This window comes from Coffea eugenioides, chromosome 7 (assembly GCF_003713205.1).
Source record: "Coffea eugenioides isolate CCC68of chromosome 7, Ceug_1.0, whole genome shotgun sequence".
NCBI lineage: Eukaryota > Viridiplantae > Streptophyta > Magnoliopsida > Gentianales > Rubiaceae > Coffea > Coffea eugenioides.
Genome location: NC_040041.1, coordinates 12,711,275 through 12,732,398, shown reverse-complemented (window position 1 = coordinate 12,732,398; position 21,124 = coordinate 12,711,275). Strand labels below are relative to the sequence as shown.

At 35.1% G+C, this 21,124-nt stretch overlaps 2 protein-coding genes across 2 annotated transcripts; both read left to right on the top strand.

The window, feature by feature from the left end:
• The first annotated feature begins 3,791 nt into the window (after positions 1-3,791).
• LOC113776940 (subtilisin-like protease SBT1.9) lies at positions 3,792-4,220 on the top strand. The gene has a single exon (XM_027321992.1). It carries the CDS (start codon positions 3,792-3,794, stop codon positions 4,218-4,220), a length of 429 nt encoding a protein of 142 aa, XP_027177793.1.
• Positions 4,221-4,257: 37 nt separating this feature from the next.
• Positions 4,258-5,684, top strand: LOC113776938 (subtilisin-like protease SBT1.8). Its single transcript, XM_027321991.1, has 2 exons — positions 4,258-4,864; positions 4,969-5,684. The coding sequence occupies exons 1-2, from the start codon at positions 4,258-4,260 to the stop codon at positions 5,682-5,684; spliced, it is 1,323 nt and encodes a 440-aa protein (XP_027177792.1).
• Positions 5,685-21,124: the final 15,440 nt, after the last annotated feature.

Below are 21,124 nucleotides of genomic sequence, written 5' to 3'. Positions count from 1 at the left end.
ATAATCCCTTTTTGAATTGCCCAAAAGCATCGATTGCAATACCATTTGCACCCATGTACAATAATAGTTTTCCTGGTTGTGACGATTCCTCACATGCATCATCCTTACAAGCATGATACAAGACTAAATGAGTTAGTGGTGCTATTCCAGCTGCCATGTCATTAACTAGGCCAAAAATATTGGCACCGCATTCAAGAGTTAGACTTCTTTTTGTGGTTAAACTATATCTAATGTTTGTAGAAATAGGATTTTTCTTCACTTGGTTTTGTTGAAGAGCTTGTATTGAGGTCATTTTATAGTAGCAACGCCAGTTAATATGTATCATATAACATGATACAATTTGGACTGTTTTGGATATAAATAGCTTTCTAATCCTTTTATCACGATATGTGCACATATTGTGCACGTGCCCTAAACTCCTTGTGAGATGACTAGATTTGTTAGAATTTATCACTTTTTCATTAGAAATCCTCCATTAACTTTATTTTATAAAAATGAGAAATTAAATTAGTAAGTAGTGACAATAAGGGACTAAATTGATCACAACTTGAAAAATAAAGAACCAAAATTATTGTTTTAAAATGGTACGTACACATACCTGCAGATGATAAGTACCATTAGGGCTCTCTAATTTTCTATTTGAAGTCCTACTTTGCTTTATTTTAAGAGATAAGATAATAAATTGATAGATGCTAATATATAGAAAACTAGATTTGCTGCAACCTTAAAGATAATAGACCAAAATGGTTATTTTCCCTAAAGGTTAATAGCGTAAAAATTATAATATGTTCAAATATCTTTCCTTACTTTGTAAGGCGATGTAAGATCTCACGAAAGTCACACAGGAAGCATTGTTGATGAAGTCCTTGTTCCTATGCCAATTTTTTGTGTTTCCTAGATAAGTTTGATTTTTGCATAGAGCTCTCTTTTATTAGAGTCATACTGGTGTTGAAATTACATTCTAAAAGTTGCCAGGATGAGCTTTTGGTGAGTTCTCCTTCCATTTTGGCCGGATATTGATAAAGAACATGACTATCTTATTAGAGTTAGGTTGTCTTTATGCAAGTTGGGCATCCGACTTGATTCTTCTAGGTCAGACTGACATTTCTTTTCTTTTCCTTCTATTTTTCTTTATTTTACTCATGTTAAAAATTTTCCAAAGACAAAATTTGAAAAGATCAAAACATACTCATCTATTCTGCATTTTCCCTACCTAAACTTTATGCTACTTGACCCAACTGATCTCTAGATCTTAACTTGTGCCTTGATCATGCATGACTTGTATATTTGCAATAATAGAAGTTTGAATATAAAGTAAAACTGCACCATCAAAATCCATCAACTTTGCATAAACCACATTGCCAGCAACAAAAGTCTTGTTCAATGTGTCTGGGGCATATTTTCTAGTTGCCCAATAAAATATCCCATATCGAACGGAATAGGAGAAGAGGAATAATATATAATGTCCGGCCCATCAAGTTACTAATAGTTTTGGGTTAACTAATTTGAACTCATGATTTTAACTTAAAATATTATTGAGCTAGTTTGTTAGACGTGAGGTGTTACATTGGATGTATTAGGGATAGCAATATGCTTGAAAAAACATTAGATTAGAAGATACACCATCAAATCGTGCATTGTTATTTAGCATGGCTATTTTCCTTATACTGCAGTTCATGGTGCTTGCACCCACAGTCAGAATCCATGGTGCATAATTTGATAGTGTACCACGGAATGGTCCTTCATCTCTAGCTACGCAGCTGACAATAACCCCTTTTTAAATTGCTCGAGAAGCACTAATTGCAATGCCATTTGCAAATATTGCTCCTCGTGTCCTCCAATAGAGAGTGATAGCACTTCAACATCTACAATGGCAACTTTCATGGTTGCAACGATGGTGCTTTCCTCACATGCATCATCCTCACAAACTTGATATATGGCTAAATGAGCTAGTGATGCCATTCTCGCTGCTATGCCATTTGTTTGGCCAAAAACTTTGGCACCATATTTAGGAGTTAGACTTTTTTTTTGTGGTTGAGCTATATTCTATGTTTGCAAGAGTTAAGTTTTCTTCACTTGGTATTGTTAAGGATTTTGTAATGGGTCACTTTCTAATGGGTTACGTTTTATATGGATCATAAAACATGATACGACTTGGACATTTTTGGACATAGATAACTTTCTAATCCTTTTATTAGGATATGTACACATACCATGCACATGCCGTGCACATGCCCTGAACTTGTTGTGAGGTAGCCAATTTTGTTGGAGTTTTTCACTTTTTCGTTACAAAGTGATAGGGTGCACTTTACAAGATTTTTTTTCGCTAATATTTCATAATGGTTTTGACTAAATATTGCACTATTTGGTATTAATTGCAGAAATTGGTGGAAAAAAAGATTCTAAAAATCAACATTCCAGAAGACTTGCTGACAGTTAGGCGTGGGCACACTGAAGTCACGTCCCAGGATGGGATTGTCGGGATCTCACACGCACGGGGGCAGTTTCCAAAGAATTGTGGACTCCAAGTCCGAGGCTGTGCTGGAATAGTTACTGTTTTTTTTCTATTAGGTAATTGAGTACTATTAGGAATTATTTTTCTTTCTTGTTAGGATTTTGGGGAGATTAGGAAAGTGGAGAAAAACTAGGACTAGCGTGAGTTTCTTTCTCTGGTGGGCCTGGCCACAAAAGGCAATCAATTCATTCACCTTTTTGGTGGCTAGAAACGCAGAAGAGAAGGATTGTACTTTTCTCTTTGACTTTTCTTGCCTTTTGGCAAAAGCTTGGAGGAAACCAACGAAAAGCCACAATTGTTGACTTGTTCTACTTTTCCTTCTTTGTCCGAATTTGTGAGACAAGATTTGACAATCTTTTTCAATTCTTTTCACATGGCCTGTTTTCCACTTATGGAGAACTCAATTCTTATTTCTAGTCAAAGGGACAACTGAAGATTTGGTTCGACAATAACTATGAGATCTAAATTATTTTAATTGCTTCTTTCGTTCATTGGTATTTGTATGTTTTCTGCTTTTAATGGTTGTAGTTATTGTGCATGATTAAATAGTGCGCAATATTTCATTATTCACGTAGTCTACTTGCTAATTGAGGGTAGTTGAATCCGTAATTGTTTGATCATCCTCATCCTGGTGGCAACCAACATAATTGGATTGATATCAGGAAAATATATAATCTAATTTAAGTAAACCCTCGTAGCGTGTTTATTAATTAGAGTCGGGTTTCTCTAGTTTCTAATGCAATTGGCGAATTAAACCCTATAGTCGTACCTATAGTTATTCTTGAATTAAGAAAATAGTCAACGTTCGTACCTTGACAATCAAAACAGTAAGGAGGGACTGATTATCGAAACGTATTTTGGTGTTAAGGATCTTGTAATGGGTCACTTTATAATGGGTTATGTTTTATATGGATCATAAAACAAGATACGACTTGAAAATTTTTGGACGTAGATAACTTTCTAATCATTTTATTAGGATATGTACACATACCATGCACATGCCGTGCACATGCCTTGCACATGCCCTGAACTTGTTGTGAGGTAGTCAGATTTGTTGGAGTTTTTCACTTTTTCGTTACAAATCATCCAATAGCTTAATTAAATTAGTAACCAATGTTACTAAGGGACTAAATTGATAACAACTTCTTCTAAACTTTACCATTCCTTCCTCCTAAAAACTTCCACTGGCACAATTGATGCCTCACGCTTAGTTTATTCTTATAACCATGTCATTATTGGCTTTGCAGCCAGATTGTCGCTTGATGAAGTGAAACAAATGGAGAGGATGACAGGATTCTTATATGCCAGACCTCAAAAGGTATTGGCACTTCAGACCACATGCAGTCCCAAATTCCTGGGGCTGCAACCCCATGACGGGCTTTGGCCCCTAGCCAACTTTGGCCAAGGCATCATAATTGGGGTAATTGATAATGGAATAAAACCTGACCACTTGTCCTTCAATGATGAAGTGATGCCAACACCACCAACCGAATGGAAAGGAAAATGTCGTTTGAATAGCACCACCTGTAACAAGAAGCTTATAGGTGCAACCAAGATATCTTTGGGCATGACTGGATTGCCTGTCGACGTGAGAGCACACGGAACACACACCGCAAGCACTACTGCTGATGCATTTGTCAGCGGTGCCAATGTTTATTGCCAAGCTAATGGCACAGCAACACTTGGCCATTTATCAAGCTTGTGAGGATGATGGGTGCGAGGGAAGCACCATTCTCGTAGCCATGGAAGCTGCCATCGCAGACGGTGTCAATGTGTTATCACTCTCTCTTGGAGGACAAGAGGAGCCTTACTTTGCAGACGAGATAGCAATCGGTGCTTTTCGAGCAATCCAGAACGGGATCATTGTCAGCTGTGCCGCTGGCAATGGAGGACCGTTCCATGGTACGCTATTAAATACCGCACCATGGATTTTAACGGTGGGTGTGAGCACAATTGATCGCAGTTTTAGGTCTATAGTTGTGCTTGGTAACAATTCACAGTTTGATGGTGTATCAGTCCATCAACCTAAGGTTCTTTCAAGGACATTGATACCCCTAGTACGTTCGGCAGCTAGAAAATGTGCCCGTGGCACATTGAACAAGACTTTTGTTGTTGGCAAGGTGGTATTGTACGAAGCTGATGAACCCTTCGAAACATTTAATTTGAGGCAGGGCATAAGAGATGCTGATGGGGCAGCAATGATAGTGGTCAACGGAGACACAGACTTGTGTGCTACCTCACCTCAAGTTGATGTGATTCCCACTACTACAGTGAGTCTTGTTGTCGGGGAAGCGATAAAGGAGTATATAAACTCTACATTTGCACATACTGCCATGATAGCATTCGAAGGTACAGTTGTTGGATTAAAAGAAGCTCCTGCCATAGCATTTTTCTCCTCGAGAGGTCCGAGCTTGACGAGCCCCGAAATTCTTAAACCTGTATCGTTGGCCCAGGTGTCAGCATTCTTGCTGCCTGGCCTTCCTTTGTGGACAACAGCAAAAATTCAACTGCGTCATTCAAGTTACAATGTGGAACCTCAATGTCAACACCTCACCTGAGTGGCATTGCAGCCTTAATACAAAGTTTGCATCCCGATTGGTCGCCTGCTGCCGTTAAATCTGCTATTATGACCAGTGCTGACTTCTTGAACCATGATGGGAGCCTTATCCTTGATGAGAGGATGCTTCTTGCAAATTTATTTGCAATTGGTGCTGGCCATGTAAATCTGGCAAGAGTTGCTGACGCTGGATTGGTTTATGACATCCATCCTGATGATTATCTTCAATACTTGTGTGGTTTGAACTACACAGATGATCAGATAGTGTTCATTACGCAGCGCCGGATCACATGTGCGAATATTTACAGCATCCCCGAAGCTGAACTCAATTATCCTTCATTTTCTATTCAGTTGGGGTCTGATACTCAGACATATAGAAGAACGGCGATGAATGTGGACAAGACCTACTCAGTTTACAACAATCTGATCACATCCATCCCAAGGATCGATATTGTCGTATATCCAACTGCCCTGCGGTTCACAAGAATGAACCAAAAGATTACATATCAGATCAGCTTCAAAGAACAGACAGGTTCGAAAATGCTACTTACATGCAGGGCTCATCGCCTGGAGCTCAAAGCAGCACTCTGTGAGAAGTCCCATTTTGATTAAATTAATCTAGCAGATGTGTGAGTAGTGAGTAGTGACTGCTGTTTCTAATTAAGCAAATTATGCTCGTCGAGTGTTATAAGCCTTGACCTGTGATGTATGTGTTAAACGATGCAAACTCCATGGTAGAACTGCTAAATTTCAAGAAGTTTTAAGCATTGAAGTATTTTAGTGTCTTCTCTTAACATGGTTACTGAAGGAAACTTTTTTTTCTGTTGCAATTATCCATGGAACAGAAATGATTATACAAATATCACTAGTAATACACTTGAGCAATGTAAAGCACTAGAAAAATTAGAGGAAAATATCAAAGTAGAACTAAGAAAATGATAAAAAAAAAAAGAGGGAGGAGCAGAGTTTTTCAAGGAAAAACAGGCCTGGTCGTCCAACCCTGTTTTCATTCGAATATCTCTTTCGATTTTGAGTTTCTTTCCAGTAATTTTGTTTTTGCACTTTCTCATAAGATCAAGAAATAACTTCTACCTGAAAATGATCATAGGGCAACAATCAGTTGATCACATCCCAGAATCAACAAAGATTAAGATCACTAACCATGCATAGATAGACGTTTTTGAGGAATTTAAACAAAACTATGCACAATCTTGGTCCTCCTCACGATTCATAATACCATATAATGTCCTGTTATTCCAATCTTTTTTTCCCAAGAAGTGCTAATAGAGTATCCGATTGAACAATCTTCACCATCTGTCTTGCCTCTTTCGCCGTAGTCTTCCCCATCCATCTTTACCTGTTTCGCCATAATCACCAAATAAATTTAAGCTTCTTGTTCCCGTCCTTTGGTTGGTTGTTGTATACAATTATAGTTCATGTTCACGTCTAAAGAAATTTTCCCAATGTAGAATAAATAAGATCCACCACGTAGTCTCTCTCCTAAAAACGATCATAGGATGACAATCGCTTGGTCACATTCATTCCCAGAATCAACAAGTAAAGATTAAGATCACCAACCAACCGTGCCTATATAGATAGACCTTTTAGAGGAATTTAAACAAAAAAAAACTATACACAGACTTGTTCTTACAAAAATTCATGCAACAGAAATAAAAATAGAAAGATCAAGACGTAAGCTAAAAGACACACGAGCGTATTTGGAAAGTAGATTATTTGAGATAACTTTTTTAAAAGGATACTGTAAAACTTTTTGGATGTGATGTATGTAAAATTAAAAATGATTGAAAATATATTAATAATATAAACAAATAAAATTTGATAAATAATCTACCATCCAAACAAACCACTAAGTTTTTCCAATTCTCAAGAACACGAACATAAAAAGTATGGAAGGTGGACGCAACTCCCTGCAAGAGCAAAGTCCTTAGATAAAGAAGGTTTGGAGTAATGCAATTGTTGGTTTGTTTGGATAGAGTATTATTTGAAATATTATTTCGAATAATTCGTATAACATTTTTTATAATATGATATATATAAAATAAAAAAATAATTAAAAATATAAAAAGGTGAATTGAAAAATATGTTTACGATGCAAACGAAATATTATTTAAAAATATTTGATATCCAAACAAAACCAAATGTGTATTATTCACTCAAGACAACCGTCTAAGCTAATTAATAATTAAACCCAACACTAACTTGACCTTAATATATAGTATAATACCAAATGATGTAGAATTCTAATTAGCTTGGTTTAAAACTCCTTAAAGTTATCAAGAAACCATAAGTGGAAAAAAAAAACCACCATCTATGACAAGATTTTAACGAGTTATACCTAAGCTAAAGGTTTCAAATGACTCTTTTTCTCATTATCTTAATTCACACAATTTACTCCTGGATGGTTACTGAAGGAATTTTTTTTTCCAAAAAGTGCTAATGGAGTGTCTGATTGAACAACCTTCACCATCTTTTGTATATGTTTCGCCATTCGGGCAAAACCATATACATAACATAATCGCGTTGAAAGATTATGTAGAAACGAAACCTTTTCTTACCAATGAAAGGAAAAGAGAAAATATAACAGAGGAAAAGTGAAATGAAATTGGTTTGGGCTTCAGGAAGGATAGATTACAAATAGGAATGTCCTAAATTTTGGAAAAAGGGAAAAACTGGCTCATTCAATTTTAGATCTAATATCGAAATTTGGACAACTACCAGTAAAACGGATATCGGTGTTAATTGATTAACAACTATGTTGGAATGCAAATTGAACCTTACTCAATTTCCCATTATTGGTCGAATTATCATATTTTATATGTTTATTGCATATCATATGATTATGTACCTGCTAGGCTACTAATCTATTACATATTTTTTTATACTAATATACTAATTAATATTATTATAAATTACAACTTACTATAACTTATGTTGCTATAGAATTCCTACTAATAATCTATTACGTAGGTGCAAAATTCTGGTAATCAAATGGTTTGTGAATCATGACCATTTGTCCATCCTATTTGCATTTGCCAACTCCGTGTAGGAACAAAACCTTTTTATCAATAAAAAACAAGAGAGAAAAGTGAAATGAAATTGGTTTGGGCTTTAGGAATGCTAGATTAAAAAACAGGGATGTCCCAAATTTTGAAAAATTTTAAAAAACTAACCCACTTAATCTTGATCTGCAGTTAATTTTGGTCCAGCACTTGTACTTTAGCTTTTTTGCTCCCAATGTGCTCCAACCAGTTAATGTGTTTAGCATGCTATTCAAATTTCCGGCATTCACTTATGTTATTTTGTTTCCCTTTATTACTTCAATGCTCTATTTTAATTAATAACAACTCTTCATAGATGGGGGTCATCATAATCTTTTTTTGTTTATGATCCTTAGATCATATCATCTTTGCCATTGTGATATATATATATTTAGGTATTTTGTGCTATATTTGCCTATTACTTTGCTTTTCTTAGGACACTAGGGGGTAAGCCGGTGCTTTAACCTATGTGATAAAATATTTATTCAAATAAATTTATAAAAAAAAAGATAGCAGAAATAGAATTGCATGTAATAGTTACCACAACAACTATACCAAAAACATCATTACCTTTGTTATTATACCATTATAACACAATCCAATCAACAATTAACATGTAACAACTATAAGGCCAGATTTAGATCCTACATTGGTCATAAAATTGCAGTCAATAGATAATCTTTAGTCATACCATTATAACACAATCCAATCAACAATTAACATGTAACAACTATAAGGCCAGATTTAGATCCTACATTGGTCATAAAATTGCAGTCAATAGATAATCTTTAGTCATAGCTTAACCACTTGCAACCACGAACATTAGATTTTGGAAATATAGTTAGAAAATGTAAGATGGTTCCTATGAATATTCATATGTATGTATCATGTATTCCATAATGAAATTTTCATATTCATACAATAGCTATTGAGAAAAAATTGCAATAGAAAATTCACAATTGTTATTGTATCAGCTAAACATTCAAGACTGCAAAAAGAGAGAAAGTAAATGAGCATACCTGTTCAAACACCCACAACAAAATATTGAGCACAAGCACTTAAAGCAACATTCTTCACTATTAAGGGCCTCCATTATTGTCAGAAAGTTGAAGAGCACTACAATTATAATTGTAATGGATTGGAAATATGAACTAGAATCAATCATGTTCATTATTAAGTGTTTCCTAAACCAATCATCCTTAGCACTAAGACCCTCTATTATTGTAGCTATAAAAGCCACCTAACAATTATAGAAGAAGATAAAGAGTACTGCAATTACATTTGTAAGTGGTTTAAACACTACTTAAAAACTTAATAATCACGTGAAATATAAACCAATTACATATAGGAGGACACAATGTTCAAACCCAACTTAATTATTCATTACAATGTTGCACATTTGGCTTAATCACTTACATTTGATTTTTTTTTTCTAAGCCTAAATTATCCGTAATGATGGCGGATGAAAATTTTCTAACAGTCACCTACAAACTCCTTATATGTGTGTGTATATGTAAACATTTTGTCTATGTGCTAAAGCATTTCGAAAATTGCCAATATTACAGTCCCTAGCTTAGCACAAGTTACCGACCATTGTGGGCCAAATGTTTTATTGACAAACCTGTTGGCGTTATAAATGTCTTGAAAGTTCTCTACGTTTTAATTTATTTGCAATGACGTTTCTTTCAAGTGTCCGGCGTGTTAATAATTTCAATCTCCCATTGACTTTTCAATTTCTTTCCCTAAAGGAGTTCTTTTGCTTCGTCCAATTTTTCATTTCCATCATAACGTAGTATGTATGTTGGTTACTAAAAATTAATTCAAATAATTCTCGCTACTAGAAATGATGATTTTCAATATAGAAATGATCATTGAGAAGTACTCTATTCTATGATGCTTCAATATTTATTTCTTAGATAAAGAGGATATGTAAGTATACTTTATATATCTTCAATTAAGTAAAGAAAAATGAATACGATAGACAAGCCGTATTTATGCAAATCTATACCATGTTATATTTTATATATTATTTGTTATTATTGTATATTAAAAGTACGAGTTTAAATTAGTGGATTAATGTATTAGATATCATATTTCGATAATGCACAACAATGGTAGCTTCTTTGTTGTTAAGTAATAAATTGAGATTTTTTTAAGTTGAACTATTGTCTTTGCAGACTCTATTCCATCAATTTGCAATAAACTTATTAACCTCTAAATTAATCACTTTGACTTGAATCCAAGAATAAGTTATCAATCAACATGTAATACACATACTACCAAACTAGTTCCTAAAATGAAAAAGAAAAAGAAAAAAGTTGACGGCTATAACTTATACTCAACATGTGACGCCCCGAAAGAATGAGTGTGAGAACTCGAAAATTTTTATATATTTTCGAGACATTATTTGGTTTTCTTGTCTATAATTTTATACCTTTCTCCAATATATTAATTTTCTATACATTTTTATAAGGGAATATAGTTTTAAAATCATTTCCTTGATACAAGTTAGTCCACGTTAAGTTCGAAGTGTATTATGGACGTGGGACCCGCTAGTGCGGTAAATGCGATATATTTTTGATAACTGGTTGGAGTTTTGTATTAAGTGATATTATTTTATAAGGTGTTAAGAGATAATTAGAGGTTAGTTAGATGAATTAGTATGGAGAGACAAGAGGATAAGGTTAAACATATAAGGTGCCACATGTCACGTTTCTATTCGAGGGTGGACTTTTGACCAAGATATTTTTACCTTCTTAAAGCTAATTTTGACCAAAATATTTCTTCATTCTTAGCCCCTTTGGCCGAGCTTCTAGGGAGAGAAAAGAAGAAAAAAACCTCCAACTTTCTTCATCCAATCTTGCTCAATCTCACAATCCAACCGTTAAAACCTTGATTTGCTCCATAAAAACCCTTCTCTTAGTAGTATTGAAGTAGTTGGTGGAGTTTTTTTGGAAGAAAGAAACCTAAGCTACTATCTTTCTTGAGTTGTAAAGGTAAGTTGCTAAGAAATTTCCCTTTTGTTCTTAATAAAGATAGATTAGTGATTTCCAGTGGCTTAACATGTTAATTTGTGGAAGACTTCATGGGTTTAAGTAGTGTTTGTTAAATTTATGATTTAATGGAGATTTTTCTGATTTTATATGATGATCATGGTTTAATTATGGTATGATGGCTGATAATGGTGTATAATGATGCTTGTATATGTTAGTTGAAGTTGGTTGCGGAAATTTCTGGTTTGATACGAAAATTCCAGGTTTAGGGTTAAATTTGCCCTGTTCTGGTCGGATTTATTTAGGCATGTTAGAAGCCGAATCAGGTTTCGGGTAAAACATGAAAGTTGTTGATAATTGAGTTAGCTAGCTACCTGTAAAATTTCAGCTCTATCCGGGCACTGTAGCATGTGAAATGATCGAAATACCCTTGACTTCCCATGAACCCTGTTCCGCGCCCAGATTTCTGTTTTCGTGGAGTTTTCCGTTTTTGACATGAAAATGCATGATTTGGATTTTGAGATCTTCATAAGAATTGTAGGTTTATGTCTTGGCTTCGAAATTCCATAAGATTCGTTTCAATCCGATAAGTGTAGCTTCAGTTATGGATATTGTGCCGAAAGGTGTATTTGATTGTCTATGATGTGTATGTGGTTGATTTGAGATGAATTGGTGTTGCTTGTAGGATGGAAAAGTAAGGAAATTAAGGGGATATGCTGTCCGATCTTTGAAAGCATTTGATTGCTTTGAGTTTGAGTTGAAGGGCTTGGACTTGAGCAAGGCAACAACATATGATGGATGGTTCCTGAGCCGTGGTTGGTGAGTGACCCCTCAACTATTTCCAAAGTTACTTTTGAACTATTTCTTGCATCGCTTACCCGATTTCATAACTAATTCTTGCATTGATCACTCAATTTGCATATCATTTGTGTATGTGTGTATGCCATGACATAACTTGACTCCGATGAGTTCTTGGAAAATCTTGTGATTAGAACCAACGTCTCCACTACTGTTTAGTTGGAGCAATTGGCTCCCTTGTACTATTTGACTTTTCTGGATCCGTTGGAGCATTGGAACTTTAAGTACGATGATTTCACTGGTTCACATGAGCATTAAATGTACATTTGATTACTGATTCATGTCATCATCTCAATGCACTATTGTGAAGCTTATTTGATTTCTGATTTTACTGGTTACTTACTGAGTTTTTAACTCACTCCCAATTATTTTCTTCTCCCCACAGGGATTGAGGCAAAGGAAGAACTTGTATTTGGTTCTTTGTGTGACTGGAAGGCGTATATCTTGTATAGTTTAGATTTGGATTTATTCTATGTACTAGTTGGGCTTGTACAAATATTTGGATTTGAAATGGATGTATGTGTACGTTCCACGCTTAGAATTAGTTTCCGCTTCGTTTATGATATGTAATTCTTGGGAAATTTGATGTAATATTTGAGATTTATATTGTAATTTGTTTGAGAACTGTAGTGAGTGAGTGAGTCCTGGCGAGAGTTGGGTAGGCGGTCCGCCGAACCCTTTGTTTCGCCTTAGGGGGAGGTGGGGCTGTCACACAACAGATATTAGTTTCAAGTTATTTTGTTTTTGTTTTTGTTAGCCACATTGTAGAATTACTTACTAAATGCTGCACAAAATACTAATATTATTGCAGTGACATAGCATGAAATATAATATTTAGGTTCTTATGGTATTGTCTCACAAATTAGATTGAAAAAAAATTAACAAAGTAACACTATGATTAGTGTTGAATTCAAAACCTCAATTGATGAATTTTTCAAGCCAAAATTGTTAAACTTTTTAGCACAATTCTAATCCCACATCGGTAGGATTATGAGATAGGAGGTTTTGAGATGTTATAAATAACTCCATCTTTTCTCAATTTAAATGTACCAACACCAACAAAAGAATTACACCAAAAAGAAATTTGTAATTCTTTTGTTATTCTTTCTTCTCCCAAATTATTAAAAGAGAATCGCTTAGGCGGTGCTCAAAAATTAGGCAAAATTGACCGAATCCCGTTATCAATTTTTCGGGTGCGTTCTTTGCTTATCTCTTTTATTTATTTCGCATTTATTTAGTAGTTTCTTTTCTATTATAGTATAGTATTCAATATATATTTTTTGGGTTTATTTGTAGTGTTTTATACGGTTCATTTGGATGTATATTTTTATTCGTGTGTACGTATTATTTATGTATACACGAGTCTAGTTGTGATAATACACCGTACACATAAATTCTGTCTAGGAGACTGGGTTTTAAGTGGGACCACTTGTGACCCCTCCAGCCTTTCTTGAAAATTTATTTGAAATGGTAATTCTGTCTAAGGAGATTATTTTGACGAACTTTCTTGAAAATTATTGAATCGGTTTAATCACTAGTTGAACATTTGAGCGAAAAATTACCCAATTTCCCCAACAAGTGGTATCAGAATCGAAGGCTCGTCCTTTGGCCTATTTATAATTTTTTATATATTGAATACTATTATTTGAGTCTGTAATGGCATCAGACAATTCTACGTCAAGAGTTACATCTGGGCATCGGTTTCCTCGTCCACATGGTCGAGGATTCCAATGTCAAGTTTGAAGCTAGCGGTGGAGATATTTGACGGTACTGGCCATTTCGACATGTGGCAAGGCGAGATCATGGACTCCCTTTTCCAACAGGGCCTTGACATTGCCATTGAAGAAAAGAAATCAGATGACATAGAAGAGAAGGAGTGGAGTACCATAAATCGGTTGGCATGCGAAACTATTCGATCGTATTTGTACAGAAAGCAAAAGTATACTTTGAAGAACAAGACTTCTGCATGAAAATTGTGAAGGGCATTGAAGGAGAAATTTCTGAAAAAGAGTGGTCAGAATAAACTCCTTATGAAGAAAAGATTGTTCCGATTCAATTACCAACCAGGTACTACTATGAATGAACACATCACTATGTTTAATCAGTTAGTAGCAGATCTGTTAAATTTAGATGTAAAATTTGAAGATGAAGATTTGGCTTTGGTGTTGTTATCATCCCTTTCTGATGAATTTGAACATTTGAAAATTATGTTATTTCATGGGAAGAAGAATGTGTCTTTAGATGCTGTATGTTCTGTTTTGTACAGTCATGAATTGAGAAAGTAGGATAAAATAAAAAATAAAGGAGTTACAGTAGATGAAGCGTTAGTGGCAAGAGGTTGTCAACAAAGTCAATCAAATGAGAGAAAAGTTGCCAAAAATGAGTGTGCTTTCTATCGTGAGAAAAGGCACTAGAAGAAAGATTATCCAAAGTTGAAAAAGAAAGGGAAAGTTTCGCAAGACGTAAATGTTGCAGAGTGCAAAAGTGATGCGGAATCAGATTTCTCTTTGTTTGTATCACCTTCAACATCTCATCCAGATGAGTGAATTTTGGATTCAAGTTGTACCTACCATATGTCTCCTATTTAGGAGGAATTTTTTGAATTTGAAGAACTTGATGGTGGAGTTGTTTACATGAAAAATGACAATTCATGTAAAACAGTTGGGATAGGTTCAATCAAGCTGCGTAATTATGATGGATCCACCAGAATCTTGAAGGATGTTCGATACGTGCCGAATTTGAAGAGGAATCTCGTCTCCTTGGGACTCTTTGAGTCAAAAGGCATGAAAGTGAAGATGCCAGATGGAATTCTTAAAATAATTTCGGGAGCACTTGTGATGTTGAAAGGTGTGAAGAAGAATAATCTGTATTACTACCAAGATAATATAGTTGTTGGGACAGCAGCAGTAGTAACATCTTTCAGTAGCAAGAAGGATGCGGAGGCAACAAAGTTGTGGCACATGCAATTGGGACATGCTGGTGAAAAATCCTTGCAAAATCTTGCCAAGCATGGATTGTTGAAAGGTATGAAAGCTTGCAAATTAAAATTTTGTGAGCATTGTGTTTTGGAAAAACAACGAAGAGTGAAATTTGGCACTCGCATCCATAATACCAAGGGTATTTTGGATTATGTGTACTCAGATGTATGGGAACCTGCCAAGACTCTATCCCTTGGAGGCAGGTTCTATTTTGTCACTTTTGTTGATGATTTTTTCAGAATAGTTTGGGTGTTTACTATGAAGAATAAGAATGAAGTGTTAGGGATTTTTTTTAAATGTAAAACTCAGATTGAAAATCAGACGGGAAGAAAGATCAAGGTTCTCCGAACAGACAACAGTGGAAAATACAAGAATGATCCATTCCAGAAGATATGCTAAAAGTATGGCATAGTTTGGCATTTCACAGTTAGAAGAACATCACAGCAGAATGGGGTGTCAGAACGTATGAACAAGACACTAGTGGAAAAAATTCGTTGTATGTTGTCTAATACTGGGTTAGACAGAAAATTTTAGGTTGAGGCTGTGACGTACGCTCAACATTTCGTCAATCGCTTGCCATCAGTTGCAATAGGTGGCAAGACTCTATTAGAGGTATGGTTTGAAAAACTTACAATAGATTATGATTTTTTGCATATTTTTTGTTCTACTGCATATTATTATGTAAATAAATCAAAGTTGGATCCACTTGAAAAGAAGACTCTCTATATGGATTTTAATGCAGGAGTTAAGACATACCGGTTATGGTGTCTAGAAGCAAAGAAGATCATTATCAGCAGGGATGTTACCTTTGATGAATCTGCCATGTTGAATAAGGTAACATTATCATCAAAGGTAACACAGGATGGGACCCGTGGTACTCCGCAACAGGTGGAGTGTACATCGAAACAGGTGGAGTTTGAGCAAATAATGGTGAGCCCAGCAAACAGCACCATCAGTGAATCTCCTTTGACAGAAGAGGAGTCAGATGAGAAAAAGGTTTCAACCCAAGAATCTCAACAACAACAAGAGTCAATTGCCATTAATATGTCGAGACGAGAAATTCAAAACCTGCTCGTTTTGCTGACATGGTGGTCTATGCACTTCCAGTTGTTGATGATATTCCATCCACCTTTTCTGAAGCAGTTCGAAATACAGAAGATGGTAGATGGAAAGATGCTATGGAAGAAGAGATGCAATCTCTTCAGAAGAACAAGACGTGGAAGTTAACCCAACTACCGATGGGTAAGAAGGCAATTGGATGCAAATAGATATTTACAAAGAAAGAAGGATTTCCTGACAAGAATGATGTTCGCTGCAAAGCAAGATTGGTGGCCAAAAGCTACGCTAATGAGGTATTTTCTCCAGTTGTTAAACATTCCTCTATTAGAATTTTGTTGATCTTTGTAGCACAGTTGAATTTGGAGTTAGCTCAATTTGATGTGAAAATCGCATTACTTCACGGTGACTTGAAGGAGGAAATCTATATGTTTCAGTCAGATGGATTCAAAATTGCTGGTAAAGAAGATTGGGTTTGTAAATTGAGCAAATCGTTGTATGGATTGAAACAATCACCGAGGCAATGGTATAAACGATTTGACCAGTTCATGATGGGACAGAAGTACACAAGAAGCAAATACGATCACTGTGTGTATTTGCGCAAGCTATGAGATGATTCCTACATCTACTTACTCTTGTACGTTGATGATATGCTGATAGCATCAAAGAGCCAAGTTGAAATTGACAAAATGAAGGCTAAGTTGAGTAAAGAGTTCGAGATGAAGGATTTGGGAGAAGCCAAGAAGATTCTCGACATGAAAATAAGGAGGGATAGAACGAGAAACAAGATTTGTCTGACACAGAAGCAATATTTGAAGAAGGTACTACAACGTTTTGGCATGAATGAAGATTCAAAACCTGTAAGTACTCCAATTGCTCCTCATTTGAAACTTAGTAACCTATTATCTCCAAAGACGGATGAAGAACGAGCATACATGGCGAAAGTCCCGTATGCTAATGCAGTTGGTAGCTTGATGCAATAGTGTGTACGAGATCCGACATTTCACAAGCAGTTAGTGTGGTATGCAGGTTTATGCATGATCCGGGCAAGGGTCATTGGCAAGTTGTGAAATGGATTCTACGGTATATCCAAGATACTGTAGATATTGGATTAGTGTTTGAGCAGGATGAATCACTTGGTCAATGTGTAGTTGGATATTGTTATTCTGACTATGCATGTGATTTGGATAAGCGACGTTCTATAACTGGCTACTTGTTCACATTTGTTAAGGCGCCAGTTAGTTGGAAATCTACTTTGCAGTCAACAGTGACTTTGTCTACAACGGAGGTAGAGTATATGGCGATTACTGAGGTTGTGAAGGAGGCAATTTGGCTTCAAGAATTGCTTGAATACTTGAGAGTTGGTCAAAAACACATTAACGTGTTTTGTGATAGTCAGAGTGCTATTCACTTAGCAAAAAATCAAGTCTTACACGCAAGAACGAAACACATTGATGTTCGCTATCACTTTGTGCGGAAAATTCTTGAAGAAGAGTAGATTTTTCTCCAGAAGATTCGGACTGCGGAGAATCCTGCAGATATGCTGACCAAGGTGATTACAATGTATAAGTTTAAACTTTGTTTAGACTTGGTCAATATCCTGCATATTTGAGTTGGCGCCTGAGGGCGCAAATTTGGAAGCACCGCAAGGACCGTTTGATTTTTTGTTTGTGTGAGAAGATTTGTATTTTTTGGGTGGGATTAGAAATTATGCCAAGGTGGAGATTTGTTGAATTCAAAACCTTAATTGATGACTTTTTCAAGCCAAAATTGTTGAACTTTTTGGCACAATTCTAATCCCACATCGGTAGGATTATGAGATATGAGACGTTTTGAGAAGTTATAAATAATTCCATCTCTTCTCAATTCAAATGTACCAACACCAACAAAAGAATTATACCAAAAATGATTTTGTAATTCTTTTTTCTTCCAAATTATTAAAAAAAGGGTTGCTTAGGCGGTGCTCGGAGATTAGGCAAAATTGGCCGAACTCCGTTATCAATTTTTCGGGTGCGTTCTTTCCTTATCTCTTTTATTTATTTCGCATTTATTTAGTAGTTTATTTTCTATTGTAGTATAGTATTCAATATATATTTGTCAGGTTTATTTGTAGTGTTTTATACGGTTCATTTGGGTGTATTTTTTTATTCGTGTGTACGTATTATTTATGTATGCACAGGTCTAGTTGTGATAATACACCGTACACATAAATTCTATCTAGGAGACTGGGTTTTAAGTAGGATTGCTTGTGACCCCTCCAGCCATTCCTGGGAATTTTACTTGTAATGGTAATTCTGTCTAAAAAGATTGTTTTGACGATCTTTCTTGGGAATTATTGAATCTGTTTAATCACTAGTTAAACATTTGTGCGGGAAATTACCCGATTTTTCCAACAATTAGTAGTACATTTTTTGGTTTAATAATTGTTTATCCAGGTTCATCTTCTTAGTAAACTCGGATTTTGTCTCCTGTAGATGGTGTGGCCTACCCCAAGAGTGTGTCGAATATGTCAAGTTTGCACTTGGGATTATCAGAAACTTCTGGGATGGTTGGAAAGTCGACAGATGCCAAATGTGTGATTTCTAAAACTTCACAGGGAAATTTAGGACACACATATTCAGGTGATAGGTTGCTTAGTGTCCTGGTTGATTAGGTAGATTTGGTAGATCGAGAAGATTTGCATGAGTTTCATTAGCAAATCTCTTGTTAATTTGTAGCATCAAACTTTCTTATTGGACTAGTTTCGAATTATACAATTTCCGATTCTCCATTTTTGGATGGAGTAGATCTTTCTCTAGATGAATTTCCGACAATCAACATTCTGTGAAAATAAACAAGCATGATAGCATAGAACTTAGTTCTAGCTATAGTTCCTAATATCTATTTGTCAAGATTTTCTTGTGCTTTATTTTTGGATAAATTACAGATAAATATCATATGATTTCACCTATTATCACATGACCACTTTAATGTTTTAAAATATCCAATTCACCCTCTATAATTTCATGTAAAGTGAAAATTTGATAGAAAATAGTACACCGTTTGTTGATATACCAGTGGTACTCTTACTTAAATGTTAAATTGCAAATCATGCTAACCACCTTGCATAAAATCATAGGGGGATTATGTGAATAAATACAAAAATCATAGGGCAGTAAAGTGGATATTCATGCAAATTATAGAAGAGTTAAGTAGATATTATGATTCCATCACATACACTTTTGGAGCATGTTTGGTTCAATCACCATAACCAATGATGTATTCCATCTTTTTTTCACTTTATATAAAATCAAAGGGGATAATATATTAGAGGTCAGTGTGCAATCCTCCTAATCTTTTATTTTCTTCTCACATATTACTTAAACAAAATAAGTTATTTGCTTTATAAAAAAAAAGGAGAATTTATAGGTAACCAAAATTTATTAATATGATTATTGAGTATACATAAAATTAACTGTTTCAATAGTTACATTCTTAGGGCAATGTATAATAACTCATATGCAAATACGTACTTCAGAAGTGCTGGAAAATTAGAAAAATAAAGCAATAAATGTTCTTAAGTGAATCTAATATGTAACATCTTAAGCCATACCAAGCAAGCCCATTTTGCTGAAATTAACATGAAGAAGGTGTTTTATGCTCTGCGCATAGCTTCCATCACTTTCCTCCAGAAAGATCCTAAACTTGGGACTATGGAGCTCAACAGGCTCCTACATGTCACTTGCAAAAATGGTGGTGCAAAAGTGAATTGTATATTTCTTGATTGACACGGGGTCTTTTGTCAAGCTGATGATGTTGCCTAGAACACTCAGGAGCTGGCTTTTTATTCCAACATTCGGCCTCCAAAAATAGCATAATCCCAAGCTTCCATGCATTATGCATTTTGTGTAGTTTAGATTCATCAAGTGAATTTATATAACTAAAATCCCAAGAGACAAAATAGCTTAATTTACAAAAATTTCATGTAATTCAGTCGGAAAAAATCAACATGCTAATTGCTATAGATGGTAGCTCCTATATTACACACTAAATATACTATGAAAACTTACTAATATTTTTGATGGTCGTAAACTCATCAATGTTCGATTTTCATTGTCGCATCATTTGGTGCAAAAAAATTCATCTTGAGTTTAAGATTGGTTTTTATCAAAGTAAAATAGGAAGCAAAAGTAAAGAAACATCAGCTGTAGTTAAAAAGAAGAAAATAAAGCCTATAGAACTATGCTTGGATTACAATTAATTTTGTTGTATCTTAACTCCATATTTTGCGAAGAGTATTTTGGCTGTCTTTTTATTTTTTACTCAAGTAGGAAGGTTCTTTAGGTGTTTGTAGAGTTTCCATACTTTTTTTTATGATGTTATCATATCTCTAGACTCTAAACCTGCATTTTAAGCATAGTGCATTCAAACATGTTTCTCGATTTTTGTTTTTCTATTATTTTACTTTTAACCTGTGATTCCTTTTCATTTTCCTCATTCCCTACATACGATTTGTAGTGTTCAAATAGTCCTCACCATTCCGGGGATAGGATCAATGAAATGGTTGAACTTAGCATTACTGAAGAGTCTGAACATAGGATCAGCAGATTACCTAATAACATTCTTGTATTCATTCTCTCTGTGCTAACACTTAAGGAAGTTTCAAGAGTGTATGCTCAAATATTTCAAATTTGCTTGCAATTGGCATGATTATGGGACACATATTTCGATTGCAAATTTATTGTGATTATAATATGACTTAGTTTTTTAAATTCAAAATATATTGTTTCTTAGTTCTTTGCACAAGTGATAGGGTGCGATTTTATTATTTATTTTATTATTAATTTCCCCTATTATCTGACTCAATGTGGATTAATTGCTGAATTCTACTCACTTTTAGTATTTGGCATTTATTTCAGGGAGTAGAACAAAAATATGATAATAAGTACCAATTTAGCAGAAAAGGAGTCCAAGTGATAGAGCTTGCCCCAGGGGCATTTTTGGAAAATAAAATGTCACGCCCATTTCGGTAATTTCTGCAGAGGAATGACGGACGAAGGGTTCCTTTCCTGGCTGGACAGCCGCCGCAGGAGGCATGAGCGTAGCAGGAGATTTTTTCCTTGTAGCCT